The sequence below is a fragment of the Colletotrichum chrysophilum genome (genome assembly GCF_026319265.1).
Source record: "Colletotrichum chrysophilum strain AFK26 chromosome Unknown scaffold_85, whole genome shotgun sequence".
Taxonomy (NCBI): domain Eukaryota; kingdom Fungi; phylum Ascomycota; class Sordariomycetes; order Glomerellales; family Glomerellaceae; genus Colletotrichum; species Colletotrichum chrysophilum.
The window spans coordinates 141,491-164,632 of record NW_026517372.1 but is presented as its reverse complement, the minus strand read 5'-3'; the positions used below and the strand labels follow the sequence as shown (position 1 = coordinate 164,632).

Here is a 23,142-nt window from a genome sequence, read left to right as displayed (position 1 = left end):
GCCCCTTCAGGAGCCAGATGCGGCGTTTTCTGGTGATGGGAAGTGTGTGTGTGTGTGTGTGTGTGCTCGGACTCCCGTGAGGCGTTCGGGGTCGGGCTAGGGGAAGCGTTTGATGGGGGTTCCGGCGTTAGCTTGGTGGGTTGTCTTGTTTGGAGCTAGTTGAGGCTAGGTCTGCAGTTTGAACGACAGAATGCTCGTGGTCCGAGGAGGTTTTGGGGGGTGTAGCATAGGAGACGATGGGCAGGGTGGTTACATGGGCCCGATGACGAGAGGTATGGTGTACCGATCAATGGCCATACAAGTATCGCATCTATTGAACGGGTTTGGTGAAAGCCCTCCGGATATCAAGTACAAGCTCCAAGCATGAGGTGATACCCCGCAGGAGAGCATTGTCGACATACTCAGGTCTCAAGGGGAACACCCCGTAGTATCTAGTGGGATCGACAGCTATGTCTTGAGAAACTGCGCATGTTGAATACCAAAAGAATGGCATGGCTTTTTCGTTGTTCCGCGCCGGGCTGGCAAGAAAAGGTGGCGAGGCAAATCTTGAGGGAAGTTGAATGTCTCCCAATTCCCACGACCTTTCTACATTCTGGAAACGCCACCTACGGTCTCAACGTCAAATTCGATTGGGGACATAGTCTTTCTGAGTTGGCCGACAATATAAACTAAATACTGGCCAAACGTTACCTGTGTCCGTGTTAGAGACGGATCAACTCTCGCAGACAGCACTGAAGTCAACGTGTTAGGTCCTGTGGTAGCAACGATGAGACCTGTCACACCATTGACCGAAGCTTCCTATCCATTGAGAAAGTAACGTTCTGTATCGCCCAGCGGCGTCTGACCTTCGACTTTGGTCCCTCATATCATTGCCAACGAGGAGGCTCAAAGTCCCAATACTCAGCGACGGCAGCACTCATGTCCCTGGCGACATGATGCTATGGACCACGGCATGGGGTCAGCAAACTCGATATTCAGACTTTCACTTGTCTACGGAAAAGCTGTGGAAGACGGAGAGTGACCAATGCACATTCGTCTCACTAATACTCTCGTTTAAGTACATTTGTGCATTAATTCTTCCGTTCGACATAAACAACAGACTGTTTGGATACCTGAAGCAAGACATGGCGTGGGGATTTGCCGTACCATGATATACTATGGCTTCCCATAAGGAAGATCTTTTCGCTTTCCGTAATGACGCGTTCGCTGTTGGCGGGATGGAGAGTGTAGTTAGTCGTCTTCGCACCAAGCACAGAACCGCGTACTGGACCTTGTTCCTGTCCTTTTCGAAAATCACAAGTCTCCAACCACTGGGATAGGCTCCCATGGAACTGAATAGAGCGAGTGGCTGAATATCATACCCGATGGGATGTCAAGTAAAGATCCGGATGTCACCGGCAAAGTATCAAGGCATGAGTTGGAGCGCACGCCAACCAATTCCATTCACCGCTTTCTTTCTGACGTACGTTTGGCCAGCGATCTCGCCATCACAAGAATATGATTACACAACGGCATGTTCATATCGGAAACAGATGGCCTGATTGAATTGTTGCGAAGGATAACGACCTGACCTGCAATCATGGATTATTCCCATCGTCATCAGTGAAAGTAGCGACATGCATTGTCATTGACTTCTTGTTATGACTGCAACCTCCCGGATAGAGAGTCACTTTCCATAATCAGCTCATCGAGATGGTACACGTCTGAGTACTCAACGGCACGTGGGACATCAGGAGAGAAACGTAGCGATACCTCGGGGCAATGTTATGACTTCTGGTACCTCGAGGCTTCATTTGATAGGTTTCGATACCCAAATTATCAACAAGCCCGTTCCGCAGCTCATCTTCAGCTATTCAAATTGACGGGTTGTTGGGTCTCTGAGGTCAAGTCTTCGAAAGGAATGGAATCGTACAGTAAAGGCTCACGCTGTGTCAGTTTCCGTGGCTCCAGGTTTGTGTCTGAGAGACCTGCTAGTCCCATATATGCAGGGAGTGGTTCTGCTTAGTCGTGTGGTTGTTTCAAAGGCCAGGCATCAATCGTATTCTTGAAAGCGTCCACGATAAGCTATACATTCGCTACGTGAGCCTGGCATACGAACATACCCAGTCCTTGTCACGCAGGATTGCTAATCTGATAGTGAACATGGGGTTCGCAAAGAACCGAAGTATTTGTATCACAGGCATGTTTAGAGGATCTGATGATAGTGTTTTGTCTCAATCGTCCATTCATCATCGATGACTACGAAGATAATCGAGAGAAAAGACTCGGATCTCCAGTGGTCTCAAAGCAATTGTTCCTTAAGATCTCAGATAAGACTCCCGTCAGTTTCTTGTGTGCATGCCATATCTTTCATCAGCTCAGCAACGTAGCCCTCCTATCCTTAAACATTGACAAATCGACACTGCTCAAGGGTCTTGCAGACGGGCTTGTGGGTTTTCCAAGCGGCCTTCTGGCACTCCTAGGGAACTATTAGAAAAAACGAAGGTGCCAACGTGGTTTGGAAACTTACGACGTTGCAGAACCAGGCTCTGCCACACTTGCCGCATTTCTTGGGCGCTTGTCCGATGTCCGCCTTGATCTTTCCGCACTGGAAGCAGCTACACACACGAATTAGAATGTTCCAAAGTAGTTCGTCCAGATGATGAACGCACCTGGGCTCGCCAAAGTCACGCGGGGTGCCCGCCTCATAGTGATCCAGCGCGGCGAGGAACTGGGCCTTTCCAACATGACGGAAGCCATCCTCAGCAATGGGCGACACGTAGCCTTGCCTGCCAGAGAAACCCTCAGCCAGCTCCCGCAGATGATCAAGATCGGCCTGCCGGATGCGGGCGCCAGCACGCATCATCAACGCACCAACGATGATGACCCGATACTTGCCCTGATCCTCGTGCTCAAGAGCACGGTGTGGTGAAAAGTTGGTCGCCCAGGCCCGTGTACAGCTTCTCGCGGGTTGACATGATGATTGCGTCCAACTCCTCGCGGTACTCAGAGGTCTTGTAGAATTCCCGGACTTCAGGAGGGGCCATCATGTCGGTCTGGTTAACCAGTCGCACCAGGTGAAGGTCATTGTCCTTCCCCGTTCCGTAGGGGCACTTGATTGCACAGGCAACGTCAATGTCGTTGTCGCCCTCGAAGACACCTGTCAGAATTGTCAGTATGGCAGCAAAACATCGAGAGAAAGACAGAAACTTATGATATCCCCAACGACCCATGGTGGATTCTTGGGACTGCTCTTTGCTTCGAGAGCAGGGTAGATATTGGTGTTGAGACGGGCAGGAAGCGGGTCGGAGGCTGCTCAGTGGTTTTGTCTTGGTAAGGAGAGCGTGGGGAGCAGGGAGCGGGAAGGATGCCCAGACACAGTTTCTGGGTAGAAGGAGAACGGAGACAACACCCGGGTATGAGTGAAGCTGGGGTGGATCGGGTTGAAGTTGGGTCGACCAGAATTATATTCAGCAGAGAGAACTTTTCATGTCAGGAAACTACCCCGCTGGAGCTCCTTCCGACTGCGTGTTGGAAGGAGGAACCGCTTGCCTCTTGCCTGCATTTCTCAAGTGTTGCCTGAGGTGGCTGCAGGTTCAGGGTCATGGAAGAAAGAGCTTCTCCAAGCACCTACCTGCCCATTGTCTGTGGCAGCCTCGACGTCCGCACCTCCCGGTTGCTGTTTGCCAGCCATGGCTTAACCCAATTGAAGGGGCAGATCGCCACCACACCTGCAGCAGGCCGGTGACCATGCAGGTTTCCATTCGTCGACACATACGATAAGTTGGTTTTGCAGGCGTCTCCGCTCGGTGCGTGTGCAGCACCAGTTTGGCAACAAACGCTCATGGCTTTACGATGCAGTTTGAAACGGTGTATGAAGCACATCGAAAGCCGAACTACCGCAGAACTGTTTGCTTAATCTTAGATCATCAGGACTGTCGAGGGGTCCGCAGGTCAACACATGAGTTACTTTGCGATGAAGTATTTTGATTCTCCAGTTCAGTCTATACTGCAAGTCGAAACAGAAGCTCCTTGACTTAATATGTGCAAGTCAGCCGTTCCACCACCGAGAAACACTTTTGATCAAACTCGTGCAGCCATGATCTCTCCGCAATCCAACTTATAGACGGGCAGGCTGACCTCGTGGTTTGTTCAGGGGTGCCTTGTCAACATGCTTGTTGCACCCTCTTGTTTGTAATCTCGACATTCATCCCCAAACGCCAATGGTATCTGTGAACCAACCTCCAACTTTGAAGCATGCGAGGCGCCGAAATAACTGTTCGTAGCTTATCTTCGGGGAGGAGGGTTGAAGCCAGGAGCTCCACCAGGGGGGCCGGGGTTGAAGCCCGGGGGAGGGAAGGGCGCGTTCTGAGGGAAACCCGGGGGCGGGAAACCGCCGGGGAAGCCTGGGGGAGGAGCTGCAATGTGTGAGAAGCTGGATCGAGGATTAAATCGTCTTGGGTACTCACCTCCACGTCCACCAAACGGCGGAGCACCAGGGAAACCAGGGAAGCCGGGGGGAGCGCCGCCTCCAACACCAGCAGCAGGGCCCTACGGTTCTGATTAGCAGCTTTCAACAGGAGCAGACTTTGGGAGTGTACATACGGCCAGAGAAGGGGGGACAGGGGCAGCACCTCTGCCAGCAGGTCTCGCGACACCAGGACCAGCAGCAAGAGTCGACGAGATTCCTCCCGGCGCACTCTTTCCAAGCCTGGCACTGGGGTCTGCGGGAGGCTCCGACTCAACGGACAGCGACACGATGTGGGCGCCACGGACGATGGTCAAACCGAGCGTGCGCTTCTCCTCCTTTTCGATCGTCTGGCTCGAGCCAGAGCTTCCAGGGGCAGCAGGCTTGTTTTGCCTGATCTTGACGCGTCGGAACTCCTCAGTATCGGCGAGAACGAGGTTCATGTGCTACAGACACTGTCAGCGACGTCATTGACACGCGATTTAGGGGCCTGGGAGTGCACACCTTGTCGAAAGCAAGCATCTGTCCGGTCATCTGGCGGCCATCGTTGAGAGTGACTCTCATCCGGTAGTTGATCTATGAATATGAAGCATGTTAGCGAGTGCGGTGCGAGGTCGAGCCGTCAGCAGCTGAGAAAATCGAGGATCGATACGTACGTAACCGGCCTAGAGAGATCATATCGTGTCAGCCTGTATTGTCAACCTTGAAGCTTTGGAAAAGAAGGTGAGGAGCTACTAACCATCTTGCCCTGTTTGTTCGACATCTTGGCTGATGTGTGTTTGAGATGCTACTTGCGCAGCTTCTCGAGATCTTTCAAAAAATTGATCTTGTTTTGTAGCGAAGCCTGGGAGACTTCGACGCGACCTTGGATGCTTGCGGTTGGCAGAGCTTCTGGCAAGGTCAGAGTGGGTATGCCCGTTCCATCGACAAATTTCGGTGGAGGAGGCTGCGGAAGGCTGAACTGAGGCCAATGCCACTCGGGTAAACCCCGGCGGTGGATTGCGCCCGGAATGCGCTAGTCCTGCTTTGGGCGTTCGCGGCTCGGGTGGGGTCGTCGCCAACCGTGCCCCCAGGGCTGCAAAAACCCATCCCACAAACTACCCAAGTCTATCTTTTTTTTCGATTTTCCTTTTCGACATCCCGCGATAACGACTCATCACCACGCCAAACCGTCGTCGACGTACTAACCGCCAAAATGTCCGAGAAGGCCCAGAACCCCATGCGCGAGCTGCACATTCGCAAGCTCGTGCTCAACATTTCCGGTACGCTCCAGGCAATGCCTCGTTTCCCGATGAACTTTTGCTAATATTGAATTTCACAGTCGGCGAGTCTGGTGACAGACTTACCCGTGCCGCCAAGGTTTTGGAGCAGCTTTCCGGTCAGACTCCTGTCTACAGTAAGTTCTTACGAAGTCCTTTATCGAATGCGACAATTGACTGACCCATTCCACAGGCAAGGCCCGTTACACCGTCCGTACCTTCGGTATCCGCCGTAACGAAAAGATTGCTGTCCACGTCACCGTCCGTGGCCCCAAGGTACGATTTCGAACACGGAGAAACTGCAGATGTGAGGAATCAGGAGACTGACTTGATGCAGGCTGAGGAGATTCTTGAGCGTGGCCTCAAGGTCAAGGAGTACGAGCTGCGCAAGCGCAACTTCTCCGAGACTGGCAACTTCGGCTTCGGTATCAGCGAGCACATCGATCTTGGTATCAAGTACGACCCCTCCATCGGTATCTACGGCATGGACTTCTACGTCTGCATGACCCGCAAGGGTGAGCGCGTCGCCACCCGCCGCCGCTGCAAGGGCCGCATCGGCTCTGGCCACAAGATCAAGCGCGAGGAGACCGTCAAGTGGTTCAAGCAGCGCTTCGACGGCATTGTCCGATAAATGCTCTAACCACTTCTTTCTGCAACGATCAAAAAAAGTACCTCGGGACGGCTTGGGTTTACGGATATTGGCGAAAACGGGACATGGAACAAAAGGCATGTACTTTCCAGCAGTTGTTATCGTCAGACAACAAAGCTTGACTTGAGGAAAATTCAGTCTTGCTGCGGCCTCAGAGACCGACCGGCGCCCATGCCGGCTTATCAACATCGTCTTTTTGAAGTGATGACAATGCGTAGTATACCCTCTTAGTGATGACAAGCTGTGGAAGCAGCTTCTGGCGTTGGTGGTTTAGCTAGTTTGCCCATAGCTCAATAAAGCTAGTCGATTCCTTGCATTATCAGATCTTCGCAAGCGACTGCCAGTGAATGTTGTGGGGATGTCAAACCAACACAGAAATGACGGCAACCGACCCCATGCTTTGCTTGCGCGACGGGAAAATATTATCGCGTGCCGATGCTGGGCATGTTTTTGAGGTGATGGCGGGCCGTTACGGCAGGCAGAATGATGCGCAGGTTGTTCGGTTTTCTGCATTCCTCCGAAGCGGTCAGGCTCGGTGTTCCCGGCCGGCCGGAGACACGTCCCACAGCGGATGCATGGCTATTGACCTCCAGGTTCTCAACGAGTGCACGCGAAAGCATCGCTCAAGGGAGGGTGACGAGAGGTTGGGTGGGAATGCCACAGTGGAGAGCTTCGCCTGCGAGGCCGGGGAAGGAGGGGAGTGACCGGGAAGCTAGACTAACGACATAGCATGCATGCAGATTTATAAGATGAATGCTGGCACCATGAAGCCATCTCGACATGGAAGGTTAGATGTTGGTTGACCGGGGCCATTTGAGCTCGGGGACCGAGCAGACATCGCAATTGGACCTTGTCGCAAACTCAATGGGCAGTGGGCAACGGGCACGATCGCGCGCTGGAAAGCCAGATTGACACATTTTTTTCGGTTGGGATGAGATCCATCAGCAATCTCTTCCGGGGGGCTTCAGCACTGAAAGGCGGGCGCTTCAGCGCTGGTTGTCTTATGTAATCGACGCTCTCAAGGCGTTTTAAGGCATTTCACGGGGTTACGGGGCTACGTGCTGTTCGTCGGAAATTGTTAGGGTGATCTCGGGTTGGACTGAGGCAAAACTCGACGGGCCGCCGTGATTGGCCCGACAGCACAGCTCCGGGTCCACCCATTCCTCACTCTCTTTTCCCTCCACTGGGCCTCTTCCAAAAAAGACTCGATTTGCACTCCTTCAAAGGCACCTTCATCAACCCCAATCTCCCCTCCACTCAATTGCATCCGTTGCAATTGATTCTCCTTCGATCTAGACAGTGTCAAAGATCTCCTAATATGTTCCGCAACGCCCTCCGCCAGTCGACGCGCGCTGTCGGCGCCGTCTCTGCCGCTGGCAGAGTCGCTGCCGTAAGTCCAACCCACCCTCAACAATCCGTCAACCTCCCCATCCCCGAAACGACGTCAATGCCATCCAAAAACATCATCAATCGGTTCCGCCATGTCCAATTATACCCCGGCGAGCTTTTTTGGCGCCGCGGAACGCATGGTTGTGTTGTGGAAGAGCTTTTCATCAAGCTCCCTTGGCCCTGCGTCTTGTTTTTGGGGGGGAAGCCCATAACATTTTCGGGCTTCGGCTAACCTGTTTTTCACCCTCAGGCCCGAAATGCCGCACCCGCCGTCTTCAACGCCACGTCGATGCAGACCCGTTCATACGCCGATGCTAAGGCTTCCCCGACCGAGGTTTCTTCTATCCTCGAGCAGAGAATTCGTGGTGTCCAGGAGGAGGCTGGTCTCGCCGAGACCGGCCGCGTCCTTTCCGTCGGGTACGTTTAGGCGGCACATCTCGGCATCGCGAGCACCCATCGGAAAAGCTTCAATGCATCATCAGCTTGCACGAGGACTCGCGTGTCAACATCGCCGGCGCAGGGAAAAAAGTTTTTTGTTGCTGACGACAATTGGAAAACAGTGATGGTATCGCCCGTGTTCACGGTATGGCCAACGTCCAGGCTGAGGAGCTTGTCGAGTATGTTTAGCGCCCTTTATGCGCCTTCCGGTATCCCCGCGTCTAACGGCTGTACAGGTTCGCCTCTGGCGTCAAGGGCATGTGCATGAACCTCGAGGCCGGCCAGGTCGGTGTTGTGCTCTTCGGTTCTGACCGTCTGGTCAAGGAGGGCGAGACCGTCAAGCGTACCGGAGAGATTGTGAGTCGGACCACTTCTTGCCGCCGATCCGGACGGCAACTAATCATGAACCATAGGTCGACGTTCCCGTCGGTCCCGAGCTGCTCGGCCGTGTCGTCGACGCCCTCGGTAACCCCATTGACGGCAAGGGCCCCCTCAACGCCAAGGAGAAGCGCCGTGCTCAGCTCAAGGCCCCCGGCATTCTGCCCCGCAAGTCCGTCAACCAGCCGGTCCAGACTGGTCTCAAGTCCATCGACGCCATGGTTCCCATCGGCCGTGGTCAGCGTGAGTTGATCATTGGTGACCGTCAGACCGGAAAGACTGCCGTCGCCCTCGACGCCATGCTCAACCAGAAGCGCTGGAACTCCTCCAACGACGAGACCAAGAAGCTCTACTGCGTCTACGTCGCCGTCGGCCAGAAGCGTTCCACCGTTGCCCAGCTCGTCAAGACCCTCGAGGAGAACGACGCCATGAAGTACTCCATCGTCGTTGCCGCCACTGCCTCTGAGGCCGCTCCCCTGCAGTACATCGCTCCTTTCACTGGTGGTAAGTACATCCCGCCGCACCTGCCATTCTGGCACCCACCGTCATTGCCCTTGCCCCCTTCGTACCTTTCGCCCTCGTCGCCCCTGCCGTCATTGTCGCCGTCCCCCACCACTGTCTTGCATCCTCGTCCCCCACCATCGTTTCTGTCCCCGCTGGTCCCGGCCCCACTCTACCGGCCCCGTCCCGTCCCCGTCCCGGGTCCGTCCATCATCACCCATCAACATCATCAACATTCAAAAACAACACAACAAGATGATCTTTTGCTAATCAAACAACTTCAGCGAGCATTGGAGAGTGGTTCCGCGATAATGGAAAGCACTCCCTGATCATCTACGACGATCTTTCCAAGCAGGCCGTCGCTTACCGCCAGATGTCTCTGCTGCTCCGTCGTCCCCCCGGACGTGAGGCTTACCCCGGTGACGTTTTCTACCTGCACTCCCGTCTTCTGGAGCGTGCCGCCAAGATGAACGACAAGCTCGGCGGTGGTTCCATGACTGCCCTGCCCGTCATTGAGACCCAGGGTGGTGACGTGTCTGCCTACATTCCCACCAACGTCATTTCCATTACCGACGGTCAGATCTTCTTGGAGTCTGAGCTCTTCTACAAGGGTGTCCGTCCCGCCATTAACGTCGGTCTTTCCGTCTCTCGTGTCGGTTCCGCCGCCCAGCTTAAGGCCATGAAGCAAGTCGCTGGTTCCCTGAAGCTCTTCTTGGCCCAGTACCGTGAGGTCGCTGCCTTCGCCCAGTTCGGTTCCGATCTTGATGCCTCCACCAAGCAGACCCTCAGCAGAGGTGAACGCGTAAGTTGTAAACTGATACCCATGAATTGATCATTGAGCTGACACATCTACAGTTGACCGAGCTCCTCAAGCAGAAGCAGTACTCCCCCATGGCTGTCAACGAGATGGTTCCCCTCATCTTCGCCGGTGTCAACGGTCACCTTGACAACGTCCCCGTCGGCAAGATTCTCCAGTGGGAGGCCGACTTCCTTGCCCACCTCAAGACCAACGAGTCTGACCTCCTCGCCACCATCGACAAGGAGGGTGCCCTCAGCAAGGACCTTGAGGCCCGCCTCAAGGAGGTCATCACCAACTTCACCAAGAGTTTCCTGGGCTAAATTTAAGTCTCGCCTGACATAATAAATGGTCCGACTGGGAGCGCAGGGGGGTTGATGTAGCTGTCTATACCGAAGTTTTTTGTTCCTCTAGAGGCGTGAGGAAATCTCGAGGGTTTGCGCCGGTCCGAGGGAAGCACCAGGGGACGCGATCTGGGGGAAGGATCTCCAGTCGAACCACTTGTAAAATAGAGCTCAAGACTCAATTAACGCCCTCGATTCCTTTTGTCCTTCAATATCATGACCCTCAAATCTAAAGTCGTAAATGTTTGAAAGAGATTGAAATAGTGCGGCGAGAATCGGTACCCATCCACGTCGGAATGATCTTAGCTCAATCTGTGACTGCCTTGCCTTTCACGTCCACCTACCTAGCTAAGGCGGGTACGCATGACACCTTCCTTTTCTGCAACTGACTTCATCTTTTGTGTGACCGACACTGTTGAACGGGATACTCTTTCCCACTGAGGCGCCTGCCGTACTTCCCAATGCCGGTGCTGGGCAGATCTAATATGGGCCAGGTGCTCTTTCTCAATAAGGGAGGTACTTCGTTCGCACATGGAGACTTCCTCCGAAGTCTTCCTTCCATCTATGGTGAGCTCTTTCCTACACCTGACGTGCTTTCTCTCTCTAGAGCAGCACTTACCCAGTGCCGAGCAAGTGCTTCCCTTGCCGCATTCGGAGAGATAAAGGCTTTTCTTGTTGTCTTTGCGCTGTCTTGTTTCTCCTCAGACATCATCGCCATGAGGCATAGCTCGCTCCAGGTGTCCTCCCTACGATCAACGGCACGACGACCGCCAGCAGTTCGCCTTCCCTCAGCCATTCTCCTTGGTCTACACGAGGGCTCCCAGAAGTCTTCCTCTTATCAGAAGATTGAGACGACCACCAGAAGCACTTCATCCACCCTCAGTGGTGACCTTGGATCGAAACGGACATCGGACAAAAGTCTCTTCTCTCCCCCATGCGAGGTGAGAAAGACCTAGCTAAACATTCTGGGTGCTTCTCCTAATGATTGCAGTTGAGCTTTACCCTGTCATACCTGAGAGGACTTTGGGCCACACCGAAGTCACCATGGCATCCCCTCTGGTTGATCCCAGTTCTTTCCTCTTCGTCCCCCGTTATCGTCCCCGTTGTCGTCCCTCATGTCGTCCATACCATTCCGACCATGGGCTCGACTCGCCTGGCCTCAGTCGTCTCCGCTTTCTCCCACCGGGCTCAGGACGACTAGCATCAGCCCACCCAAGCAACATGGAGGATCTTGAAGAGTTTCGTGAGATCGTAGACGGTCTGACGTACTGCGCGGTCACGCCCCATGCGCCCGAGTGGTATTTGAACCCCGTGTTCATGACTATTCTGGGTGCAGAGGACGGCGTTTTCGAATCTCTATGCGACGACCACCCTCTCTTCTTCGCCGACCACTTCCTCCGCGTCCTCAAGGACGATGAGCCCCCTTCTCTCGACTTTTTCCGCCTCCTGTCTTCTCCGGCCCGCGGCGACAAGCCTATTTGGGGGTGTTTACTCTCTTGTTTTAGAGAAGGTTGGCTGCCCGGCTATGCTTTATGTTGGGTCTGGAACCGACGCAATCTTGGGCGTGTATAGCCGCCTGAAGGCTTACGAAAGGGTCGATGGCAGCAACATCCCACAGCTTGTCCGTCAGGCCATCAAGGATGGCTACACTATCAGTTCTTCAGGGCTACTTTGCTGGCACAATATGCCGTCGGCCGCCCACGTTCCCCGCGCCTAAATTCGACTCGTCGTCGTCGTCTGTCGCCGTCGTTGTCTGTCGTCGTTGTCTATCGTCGTCGTCTCTGTCGTCGTCTCTGTCGTCCTGCCGTCTGCCGCCCACGTCCCCCGCGCCCGAGTCCGACTTGTTGCTGTTGAAGCCGTGTTGACGTTCGTGTTTTTCGCTGGCCGGGCTTGCAAGATGGGTGTTTCGTGGGAGGATATGTTGCCCTGGCGCTGAGAGCAAGCAACTTGGGAGCCGCTGTGCACCCACACGGCATTCGTGGAGAAGCCTCCCGGCGACGTTAATATGTCGAGCAAGCAGCTGGAGGCTTACAACGCCGCTCGTGTCGCCCGGGCCAAGCAGAACATAGCCAAGAGCAGCAAGGCATACGAAGATCGAGAGAAGACTGTTAGTTTAGCAGCATATCGCCTCAAAAGCTGAAGGAGAAGCTCGCGTAGGAGAAGAAAAATCCTGAGAACATTCGGATGTACTCTGCTGGCACGATCTCCCGTCGGCCGCCTAAGTTCCCTAGGCTAGGATTAGATTGGTCGCCGTTTCTGTCGCTACCTCTGTTATTATCTATCGTCGTCTCTATCGTCGTCTCTATCGTCGTCCCTATCCTCTATCGTCGTCTCTATCCTCTATCGTCGTCTCTGTCGTCGTCTCTGTCGTCGTCTCCGCCATTTCGTTAGTTAAGGCCGTTATAGCGTTCGATTCCTTCGCTGAGAGGATTTGCCAAACGGAGGTGCTGTGGGACAATATGTTCGCAGCAGCGCATACACAGCTTTCCTACATATGGTGTGCACTTTCTGCGAGCACCCTAGCATGGAATATCAATCACATTTTCAAAAGCTACTTCGCTCCTAATATTAAAACTTTCGAAGCTATCTGTGGGCAGCATCCGCTCAAGTTCGCCGATAACATGTACGAGGTTTTGATGGCCAAACGCCCACCCACTCTCGACTTCTTCCGTACACTCCCCAAACCCAACAAGAGCAATCCGGTTTGGGGCGTCTACACAATCCTTATGGAGAAGGCCAATCACCCAGCGAAGCTTTACGTCGGGTCAGGAACCAATGCCGACCACGGTGTTGTGACTCGGCTACGCGATTACAAGAGGGAGACACTCCTTCCCCAACTTGTCCTCAAAGCCCTCCAAGAGGGATACTCTATCAGCCATGCCGGGTTGTTGTGCTGGTATGCGATGCCCAAGCCTGGCCAAGCCCCTATTGCACGGCTGAGGGTCATCACAGTTAAGGCCACGATGGCCTTCGTGTTCTTCGCCGGCAGACCCTGCAAGATGGACGTTCTCTGGGACGACATGCTCCCATGGACAAGAGACGGGGTTTCTTGGCAACCTCTTTGCACGCACACGGCTTTCTTGCAGAAGCCGCCTGGTGATTTAGACATGTCAGAAGAAGAGTTGGAGTCCTACAACACCCAGCGCCGCGAGAGGGCTTTGGTGCAAATGAAGATAAACTCGAGGGAGTACGAAGACGGAGAGAAAGCCGTCAGCCTGGGGGCATACCGCGGACTAAGATGCAGCTCACTTGAACATGTGCCCTGTCGTAGGTGCTTATTGAGTTGGTTCATTTGTAAAACTGCAATAGAGGATTACAAATCCAGAACACTTCGCTGGCTTTCAGGCTCCCTTTCCCAGGTGGAAATCCTCAGAATTTCCAGTTTAAACAAAAGCACAAACGCAGAACCAAAGAATGTTAGCCGGTGCCTCTGGTGAAGAGAATTTGCTGAGGTGTGATGGGAACGATGTCAAGTAGGTTGTCCCCGAGAGAGCCTCGTATTCACTCTACCTCAATTGAAAGGCAAGACCAGTTGGGGGCACTTCTTTGCTACTTCCCAAACTGTCAAAAATTTGGCAGCCTGCAGGTGTTATTTCACCTTTGTCTCTCTCCACTCGCCCGCCCGTCCACCGCCGCAAGCTGTTTTTCTACTCACATTGAGGCAACCTAGCCCATTCGAGATTTTCGCTTCTTCCATTTCGCAACACCACCACAACCACCTGAAAATTGAGCTTCCTGCATGTCACTTGCTCCATTGCGCTGCCTTCATTGCTTCCTGGACGACAGAGACGCTTTTCGTGTCGCCCAAAACGATCTGGGAGAACTTTCCTTTCTTCTGAGCCTACCTACATAGTGCTCTAGAAATTCTTGCGCATTTGCTCTGAGATCAAGGCGAGGTAAGAGACCTAATTATTTTTCTCGTTATCATGTCGTCTGACGCCCTCCTCAGGTCACTTTCACGACGGACGACTTGTCGACCTCCTACCAGCCCGCCGGAAAAGGCGATGGCAAGATCACCGGCAGCAGCAGCAAGAGCGACGCCAGCGACAGGGCGTCTGCCATCTTGCCGACGAACAAAGACGTTGTCCTTCGCCAGTTGAGGCAGATGATGAACGCAATCGATTCAGCTCCGACGCAGCAGGAAGCGCAAAGTGCCGCGGAAAAGCTCAAGAACTATGTGATTCGTTTGGGATAGGACAACCCTCTCTTCGAAAGCAACCGGCACGTCTACAAGCTCCTGTTTGAGAAGGAGGTCATCTCCATGGAGCATGCAGAGTTAGCGCTGCATGAAATAAAGGTAACAATCTCCCTCAAGACTCCAAATGACTTGCTAATAAAGCCCTGTTATTCTAGACTCTCTGGCCTCGGACCTTCCGTCACCCCAATGCGGCAATCATCAACGCGGAATTCCTCCAACAGTTGTCGACCCTGTTGGTCAGCTCTCCAGAGGATATGTCAATCCGCTTCAACCAGCTTGGAGGAGTTCTCTGGGTTCTTGCGCAGAATTTGCCAAGAGCAGCCATGCCGACGAGCCAAGACCTCCGAACAGCGATGTACTTTGTACGCGAATTGGGCTTCCGAGGATGGGAGCCGGCTAGCAGCTATACCCGGTCAGAGTCCCAGTCCCGCACTTCAACCGAATGGATGGAGTACGACAACAATGAGATTGACAGAATGCTCGATACGTTCAAGAGGGTGATGGCCCATCTTACTTCCAGGGTGGCAGCTACGAACAATGGCAAAACAAGGATGCCGCCCGCGCCAGACTTCAACGTCCTCGGAAAACTAGCAGATACGATCGATTATGATCAAGCCGCACTCATTACGGAGGAAGCCTACTCGCACGTAGTAGCCCTGGTGGGCGACCTTTTCAATGCTGTCTTTGAAGAGCCTCTCAAAATGATGAAGACCAACCACCAGATTTTCCTTGACGAACATGCCACCAACGACAACGACCGAGCGAGCGACCGAACGGATGACAGAATGAACAGCGCTTTATTCGTCAACGACGATATCTACAACCCCTAGATGGGCGACCCTGCCGAGACAAGAGAGTTGGATGTTGCCAGTGTTCGGGGGTGAGGTTCAGTTGTGTTATCGTATGACGGCGGTTCGGTCTACCCCAGGCTTTTTGAGGGAGGCTTCCCAGTGGGTTCGTTACGGCACGAACGAGGTTTTGAAGTTCCGGGGCAGTCTGATGAGTAAATCAAGATGGCGATCGGCCCATTCTTCGACCATCGAGGAAAGGCTCTCGTCGAAGATTGCTTATAGTTGCCAAGAGATAGCGAAAAACAGAGATTAAATATCATGAAGTGACTTGCGCACTCGACGCCTCTTCTTTGAGTGCTTGTTTATTCATGTCACTCTGACTTCACAGTGAGAAACGTTATGAGGCCTGCAATGCCCGCTTCGTGTGAAGCAGAAGCATCTTTTGCATATGAGTGACGTTCAGGAGAATGAATGCTATTGTGCCCTCGAGACAGGAAATGCTATGGCCATTTATCATCGGCGTTAGATGGTAGGACACCACTCTAGCAGAAAGGTCATGAGCCAAATGTGTAGGCATGTGTTTTTCTCACTCTAGATCGTGAGGGGCATTTCGATGTACTTCCCTGAGATGGCATGAGGTTTGCGTCTAAGACATTTCAAGATGCCCCCGCCGGGTGAAGGCAGGCAGGCAGGTACAGTGCACAAGACAGTAAGGCACCAAGCTAGGTACGTATCTGAGTCCCTACCTAAGGTTATTCCTCTGCCTGGCCGAAGTCTTCCAAAAGGGGGGGGGGGGGGGGGACATCAAACCTCCACGCTTCACGCTCAGGAGAGCCTTTCCGCGTTCCTTCCCAGTTCAACCACAAGGCGAGACTCTTGACCCACCACGAAGATCCTTCGGCGCGCCAACGTATTTTTGGGAGCACTTTTGCTCTAAGTCGGGCCGCCCGTACGCGACCCTCATTTACCCAGATCTTTGCGCCTCCTGGTCTGTTCGTCAAAAAAGCGTTCACTTCATCTAAGGTATTGATCGACTTTAAGGTCAGCATCTCTCTTCATTTTGAAGTTCAAATTTAACACAGCCCCAAGATCCTCACTCCATGGTCCCGTGTTTCCTGGTATCGAGCCAAATACACTCATACCGACCCGGTACTCGCCAAGAAATTCACCAATATCATCACAATTTCGGGCCGAACCCTAATGATGCCACGCAAGAAGCAAACGGTCGTTCTGAAGGACGAATGTCTGGAGCAAATTGCCCAAGAAGCCACGAAAACGAGCGAGAGAGAGCAATGACACAGCCAGAAGGAGAGCCTACCGGGCGCTCCTCGACTCCCACGCCCCTTTGAGAAGAGTTCACGGAGACCACCCACCCGGGCTGGAGACTAAGCTTCTAGAAGCCAGAGCCAAAGTCGATAGCATATTGTCGCTAGCACAGCCAGGCGATAAAGAATTCAAGAAGCTCGTCGAAAAACTGATTTCAACGCCTTCGAAGATCTATGAGGCGTTTACCAACAGAGAGGAGGGTGTAATGCTGGGGCCCGATGGAGGTTGACAATGAACAGCCTTACATGAGCATTGACCTCAAAGAGTCAGACTTGAAAGAGGTTGTTCAGCAGTTCTTGTCAGGATGGCATAAAGGATCCTGATAAAGCGGGTGAACTGGTGCAAGAGACGAATGTTGAAAATGGTCTCATCCACATCAATCTGGTATCAGTGAGTAGTATGTTCTCGCAAATTCGCTTTCGATTACTGACTATGCATAGATGATTGTTCATAAAAGGTCGCGGGCCCTTGAACCAGAAACCCTGCTCATCTAGAGAGGTCATCGATCATCGCCTACTACCGGGTTTCAGGATCTGTTACAGTTGCCCGCCTTCTATCTCGTCTTCATGTTATTTACGAAGATTTGACCTGTTACCCCCCCTCCCCCCCCTCGGGGGCGCCTTCTAACATGCCAAAGTCAGAAATGAATTGGTGCTGGGGTGGCGCGCCTTTGCATCGCCGACCCTATGGGTTATGGCAAAACACTCACCACGATCATGACTGCGATGAGAGCGAAGGGGATGCCTTACCAAGGCCCCGTATGGATTGTAGTGCCGAAAACGCTAGTTACTCACTGGGAGGAACAGTCTTCGTGCTTCGAGGAGGTATGTGAGGCAAACATGTGATCGAACGAAAGTTACTGACAGTGATTCTGTAGGTGGACCGCCCGTCGGTGTTTGTTTTGACAGACAAGGACATGTCAGCGCGCGAGCTGGCTGAGGCCAAAGCTGATTTCATTATCATCACTCCGCAGTACCTGAGCGCCCGGTATCTGGAATGGCAAGACGCCAGTCAACAAGCCCGATCCGGTCTACATATCCTCGGCAGACCAGTAGCCCGAAGACAAACGTCGTCCAGGTTATGGCAGACGAACTGTGTCTTCGACATCGAATGTTGGACATCCCTGGGCCTTCACTTTCCTTTCGCCATCTTCGACGAGGTACACGGAGCGAAGAATCCCAATGCGATCATCAACAGGGCATCTGCGGCGCTCGACGCCAGGGCGAAACTTCTGGTCAGTGGAACTCCTATGAAAAACAGAGTCTTCGATGCCTTTGGGATTCTCAAGATTCTGCCCGGATGCCCCTTCGCGACGGAGAATGCGTTTTTGCGAGTCCTCAGTGTCAACCCAAAGGCGCGAGGGCCGCCGAAATTGCGCCTGAGAAGACTTGCCCAAATTCTCGACGCATGCACGATCGCCCGCCCTCACGGGGCCCTGAATCTTTCCGACCTCGTCGATCACATAGTCGAGTCCGAACTCTTAGACGAAACGGTCCTCGACATCGCCATGGTCGCTCACCAATTCCACCGTCTCGCGGCAATCTCTGGAGGAGGCCGTCGGCGAAGACCCCAGAATACGGGACATGGCGCCGCCCTTTCTTACGCTACCCGCGCAAGACTGATGGCGACTTCCTCTATCTTCAACCGTCCGAGCCCAATCCAGGAAAGGGACACAAGGTTGACAAGGGAGAGGTTTGGAGAACGGTGCACCGAGCACGGATACGACCAGTTCACAATCGCGCGCAACCCGCAGCTGCTACGTGAGTTTGCGCAATCCGTACACAGGAAGAAGTGAGATGAGCGCGAGGAGGATCCAGACTGGGACCCAGAGGTCGGAGACGTCGACGAGGAAGATGAAGTCATCGGTCGCGACGATGCAAACCTTAACGACAACCCACGTCGTGCAAGAAACCGGCAACTTTGGCTCTCGCATCTCGATACGGAGTGGGAGAAGGAACTTGATCGGTTCGTGAACCGTAAGAGTCCCCGGCTGCAGGCCATTCAGAATATCGTGGAGCAAATCGAAGAGATGGAAATCGACGAATCGAGCAACGAAGTTGATCCAGATATCAGGATCGTGATATTTTCCGAGTGGGTGCACGAACTGGACCTTATTGAAAGGTTCCTCGGGTGGCAATTCGAATGGGACTTCAAAGTGTTACGTTTCGATGGTACGCGTTCGCCTGAAGAACGGGAGGATGTGCGACGCAGATTTCAACAACAAAAGGAACGCTCTATCCTTCTTGCCATAGTGGGCGTAGGAGGCCAAGGCATCAGCCTTACGACATGCCACCACGTCGTCCTCATCCAATTTCTTTGGACCTTAGCGGAAGAGAGACAGGCAATCGCTCGCTGTCAGTGGCAACGTCAGGCACAAAAGGTGCACGTATGGAGGCTGCATGTTCGCGTCCTCCGATTCATAATGATAGTTGGCCATAACAATAAGAAGGGCACCTTCATAGATCCAATGGCTAGAAACTTCTCATGTTCCGTCTGCTTGCTGATGGCCGAACGCGGACAGTGAGTATCACACATCTATCCCTTCTAATACCTACGTCGGCAGTGTGAACATTTTGTGCCTGTACGAGAATCCGGCAAGCCACCTTCGGGTACTGCACGATTCAAGTCGCCTGAGCCAGTCTCCGCACTCTCGTCCTATTCCCAAGGAACGAACGCCCGGACTGTGCAATGAGCCCCATCGTCTACATTCTTCCATCCCTAATGCGTGACGCAGCTTGATTGACGTGGCTACGAATGCAGACGGGGTATCAAGGCTCAGGACGGGATTCGGGCCGCAGGGCTGATTTCCTGCGTCTTGCACCCACCCCCCCCGGTGTGCAACGTTCCCTGGACCTATTCATTACTCCTATCGAAAGTGGTAGTAATAATAGTGGCGATGAGGACGATAATAACGATAATAATAGAAGTTACAATGAGGATAGAAGACGGCGATAACGAAGACGACAATGACGAAGACGACAATGACGAAGACGAAGACGAAGACGACAATGACGATAAAGTGATTAGAGTATCACAGGAAAAGTTGTCGCTCTAGCACAGGAAAAATAGGAGGTCTCTATTCTTAGAGGGCAGGAGGGCTTCTGAGGGTAGGCGTGAGGGTTGTTACTGTAAATCGACACATGCAAAATTCCTTCATGAGCATCATTCCAAGGACGCAAAATGACAGCTCACTCCTCACCGGCGAAAAGTTATTCGCGCCGACTGTTTGGGAAGTGGAATAACTAGAATAAATTCAGACTTACGAAAAAAAAGGGAAACGAGCTGCCGCAGCAGGGTAAGACTTCGCAGCAGGTGAAAGCTCCGAAGCAGGGCAAAACTCAGGGACGGTAGTTGATTGTGATGTATGTGGAGAGAAGAGAAGCTATCGACACTTCAGTACCAAGTCCACAGTCTCTGACATAACTTGGTGTCTATGTTTGGGTTGAGGTTACGGAGTGTGGCCCGCTTTCCCTTTCTCGGCAGCCTTCTGGATGGCTTCGCTTTCTTCGGGCCTGTTGTTGGACCCTTGCAGTGCAGAAGCAGGGGTAATGAACGTGGTCCTTTCGATGACATAAGCGGCAGGGCCTTAATTTAACTCTTCCAGACTCGGCATTGTTTCTCTTAAACCCTGGTTTCAATCAGCACCGAACGACTTGCTATTCGACACACCCCTTCCGACCTCTGCCGCGTGGGGAGAAGGACTCTTCGACCACCCCAGGACCAAGGACCTTATTAGACGACTACTCAAATCAGTGCGGGGAAAACCAGCGCGAGATCCCAAAACTGGGCGATTCATATCCACCTTAAAAAGAACACGCTCGACGTCGAAAACTCGCGACAACTGTGAAATCCAGTACAGCGGCAGGCCCCGCCCCGCCCCGCCAGGCGCACCTGCTGTGTGAAACGCACCTTTGCAAAGGCCCGGGGTACTTCCCGCGGGTTTGGTAGCGCCTGCAGACTTGCGCCTGCCTCGCGAATCAACCCGCAAAAGCTACTCACACGGACAGATGCCAGCCCAGCTTCTAATCTAACTACCTACCTCTACCTTATGGCTACTGAGACTGCTGTGAAGTCGACCCTTCCCGTTGCAGCGAAAAAGTCATACCCGCTGGGTTATCTGAGAGGCATTACTCCTGCATGGTACGCAAACCGTCCCCCCAACCTTCCCACAGCACACAAAATCTCGAAGACCCCCAAGACATCGCGAGCGCTCGATCTCCCCCTCTAACTTCAACTAGGTAAGGTACATCGACCTCCGCGTTAGGGTCCTGCACACAGATCCGTCCCACCTAATTCGCTGTTGTTTTCTCCACAGACTACGACAGCGCCCATCAACATCAGCTCTGATTCCTCGTCAAACTGACCTCTCAAACGACTCCATCCTAGTCACTGTTATTACACAGTTGCCCACAAGGATGTCCGGCAATAATGGATGGCACTTCTGCCCCCAGTGGAAGCCGAGATGGTCTTGCTGCCGCTAGAGAGAGTCCTCGCATCGCTCCCATGCTAGCCCAGCTACGCAGTCCAGGTCCGACACACAGAGTTCCAAACAGCAAGGCCAACCCGACGATGCTCCAATAGTTCCAGCGGTCCAGACCTGTGACTTTGCGTCAAGAAGCCGGTCCCTATCAGTGCTCAGTCACACCCGAGCACCACTCATCCTGTAGCGGATCGGGAGAAGAGCGTCGCCGTCGAAATCACGCGTTCGCGACACCGCCACGACAGTCCTTTGGCGTACGATACGACAATCGATGCAGAGCATCACGCAACATTTCACTGGAGAAGCTGAAACAGGAAACCTTTGCATACGACAGTTCAAAGATGACGATCTCTTCCTTTACCCACAACATCGAGTTTATGGCTGTATTTCATGGCGATGAGACAGTTGCGCGCACACTCGGTCATGGGATCCTGTCTTCCTATCGCAAGAACGACCGCTATGAAGACCGAGACGGAGATCACAAGACGCAACCAATGGCCATGGCCTACCACACATCCGCTCGATCCCCGCAACGACGAAGTCCTTAAATCTCGCCTGACAGAGCTCTCTCTCCCCCTCCCGTTCGTTCGCCCAGACTTTAGCGCTCCATCTCCACATCTTCCCTCCCTTCAGCCCCGACTCAGCGTCTTGAGACTCCGACGACGACCGACGAGCTGGACACGATTCGCCAAAGACCGCCCGCGCATCCATCATTATCAAAGCAGAGGCTTGCGACGGTAAAATCGATACCCACGACGGCGGCAAAGCTCTCAAGATCAAATTGTTATCCTCGAAGATCAGGAAGCGCAAACCGCAAAGGACGGGCGGTAAAGAACAACGGGCTCAATACATACTACGCCGTCGCTCGAGGTACAACCTCCCCAGTCACTAAAGACTGTCAAGCTTGAATCCTTCATCGAGGAAATTTCCCCAAAAAACAGTGTTCCGCAGGTGGAGGACAACAAAACGGGCGTACCTGCCTCGGCTGAACCCGACTCAGGACCCACCAACCTCACATTGGACGAGGCCATTGCCTATATCAAATACAACAACCAACCTTTTCCCTCTTACGCCGATACATCACGCCCTGCCTGCGTTTCGAACGGGACATCCTGCGAAGTCCACATACACTGACATCTTCGCTCATCATACACACTTTCAATGGACCTCCATGCACGGCATTCCCAGACACGTGTTCAGCTCCCTCCTTTACCCAAAAAGACATGCCGAAAACTTTTTTCCAGACGCGGAATCCAACGGTGCGAGCCTTCCCAGCTTAGTGGTCTTGGCGAAGGCGGCCCGCAAATCACTTCTTACGTTGTTCTCCCCATCTCTCTTCAAGGTTAACACGGCTTAATGTTCTGCATCACTATTCAACATCGCCTAGGCCGCAAGCACACAAACGCATACGCTCTATCACGTCTCCCTATCAGCGAGCCGTTGCCCTACTAGCATCACGAAAGGTGAAGACAGCTACGTTTAAGTCACGCAATCTGCCACAACCGAGATGCGGCTGGCCAGTTCATCGAAGCCTAGCCTGGAAAATGTTCAACATCGCCTAAGGCGCAAGCATATAAACTTATATGCTTTGTCGCGTCTCCCTGTGAGTGATCTGGCTCTCAGACTCTTCATCTCTTTTCGTCAACCTTGGCAAAAGCTGGGTGAGAGACTGCTACCACAATTTCTTGGGTCCTGTCTATGCCCTACACTGGCATCTCAGAAGATGAAGACAGCGACGTTCAAGCCCCCTATTCTGCTACAGCCGAGATACGACCAGTCAGTCCATCGAAACCCAGCCTGGAAACAACCCACGCGAAGAGTCTTTATCGTGACGAGAGCACAAGCACCGCCGCCAACCACCTGTGAGACAGGAGGTCACTCTTGCGAATTCAGAACCTCAGAGGCGGGAGGGGAGACCAATCTCGCGGATCGAGAGCCTGCAAGGCGGAAATCCAGCCTCAAAATCCCAGGAGCAAGGCGGCGAAGACAAGTTCATCAAGCGTGTCACTCATAACACCCGCAACGGCAATGTATACTACAATCAGCTACCCAGAACCGACTTGGCAAGAGTCTACACTACAATAAGACACACTCTGCTTAGTGTGCCGCTATGAAACATCTCTGACGATGTTCATAGTGAACCCTG

At 53.2% G+C, this 23,142-nt stretch overlaps 7 protein-coding genes across 7 annotated transcripts; 5 read left to right on the top strand and 2 right to left on the bottom strand.

Moving 5' to 3' along the window:
* Nucleotides 1-2,380: 2,380 nt before the first annotated feature.
* On the bottom strand, nucleotides 2,381-2,842 carry COL26b_009135 (uncharacterized protein; the record flags this gene model as incomplete). The annotated part of the gene is made up of 3 exons (XM_053181876.1): nucleotides 2,381-2,458; nucleotides 2,510-2,597; nucleotides 2,652-2,842. The coding sequence occupies 3 exons, from the start codon at nucleotides 2,840-2,842 to the stop codon at nucleotides 2,381-2,383; spliced, it is 357 nt and encodes a 118-aa protein (XP_053034210.1).
* Nucleotides 2,843-2,891: 49 nt separating this feature from the next.
* COL26b_009134 (uncharacterized protein) lies at nucleotides 2,892-5,210 on the bottom strand (the record flags this gene model as incomplete). The annotated part of the gene is made up of 5 exons (XM_053181875.1): nucleotides 2,892-3,139; nucleotides 4,449-4,530; nucleotides 4,585-4,893; nucleotides 4,952-5,023; nucleotides 5,187-5,210. 5 exons carry the CDS (start codon nucleotides 5,208-5,210, stop codon nucleotides 2,892-2,894), a joined length of 735 nt encoding a protein of 244 aa, XP_053034209.1.
* A 432-nt stretch (nucleotides 5,211-5,642) lies between these two features.
* Nucleotides 5,643-6,337, top strand: RPL11 (60S ribosomal protein L11; the record flags this gene model as incomplete). The annotated part of the gene is made up of 4 exons (XM_053181874.1): nucleotides 5,643-5,709; nucleotides 5,769-5,843; nucleotides 5,900-5,982; nucleotides 6,044-6,337. The coding sequence occupies 4 exons, from the start codon at nucleotides 5,643-5,645 to the stop codon at nucleotides 6,335-6,337; spliced, it is 519 nt and encodes a 172-aa protein (XP_053034208.1).
* Nucleotides 6,338-7,673: 1,336 nt separating this feature from the next.
* Nucleotides 7,674-10,180, top strand: ATP1 (Alpha subunit of the F1 sector of mitochondrial F1F0 ATP synthase; the record flags this gene model as incomplete). Its single annotated transcript, XM_053181873.1, has 7 exons — nucleotides 7,674-7,745; nucleotides 7,995-8,161; nucleotides 8,305-8,361; nucleotides 8,419-8,539; nucleotides 8,596-9,064; nucleotides 9,346-9,863; nucleotides 9,917-10,180. 7 exons carry the CDS (start codon nucleotides 7,674-7,676, stop codon nucleotides 10,178-10,180), a joined length of 1,668 nt encoding a protein of 555 aa, XP_053034207.1.
* A 1,242-nt stretch (nucleotides 10,181-11,422) lies between these two features.
* COL26b_009131 (uncharacterized protein) lies at nucleotides 11,423-11,918 on the top strand (the record flags this gene model as incomplete). Its single annotated transcript, XM_053181872.1, has 2 exons — nucleotides 11,423-11,685; nucleotides 11,774-11,918. 2 exons carry the CDS (start codon nucleotides 11,423-11,425, stop codon nucleotides 11,916-11,918), a joined length of 408 nt encoding a protein of 135 aa, XP_053034206.1.
* A 288-nt stretch (nucleotides 11,919-12,206) lies between these two features.
* Nucleotides 12,207-15,229, top strand: COL26b_009130 (uncharacterized protein; the record flags this gene model as incomplete). The annotated part of the gene is made up of 4 exons (XM_053181871.1): nucleotides 12,207-12,308; nucleotides 12,799-13,410; nucleotides 14,151-14,378; nucleotides 14,555-15,229. The coding sequence occupies 4 exons, from the start codon at nucleotides 12,207-12,209 to the stop codon at nucleotides 15,227-15,229; spliced, it is 1,617 nt and encodes a 538-aa protein (XP_053034205.1).
* Nucleotides 15,230-17,232: 2,003 nt separating this feature from the next.
* On the top strand, nucleotides 17,233-18,768 carry COL26b_009129 (uncharacterized protein; the record flags this gene model as incomplete). Its single annotated transcript, XM_053181870.1, has 4 exons — nucleotides 17,233-17,340; nucleotides 17,394-18,276; nucleotides 18,313-18,687; nucleotides 18,728-18,768. The coding sequence occupies 4 exons, from the start codon at nucleotides 17,233-17,235 to the stop codon at nucleotides 18,766-18,768; spliced, it is 1,407 nt and encodes a 468-aa protein (XP_053034204.1).
* Nucleotides 18,769-23,142: the final 4,374 nt, after the last annotated feature.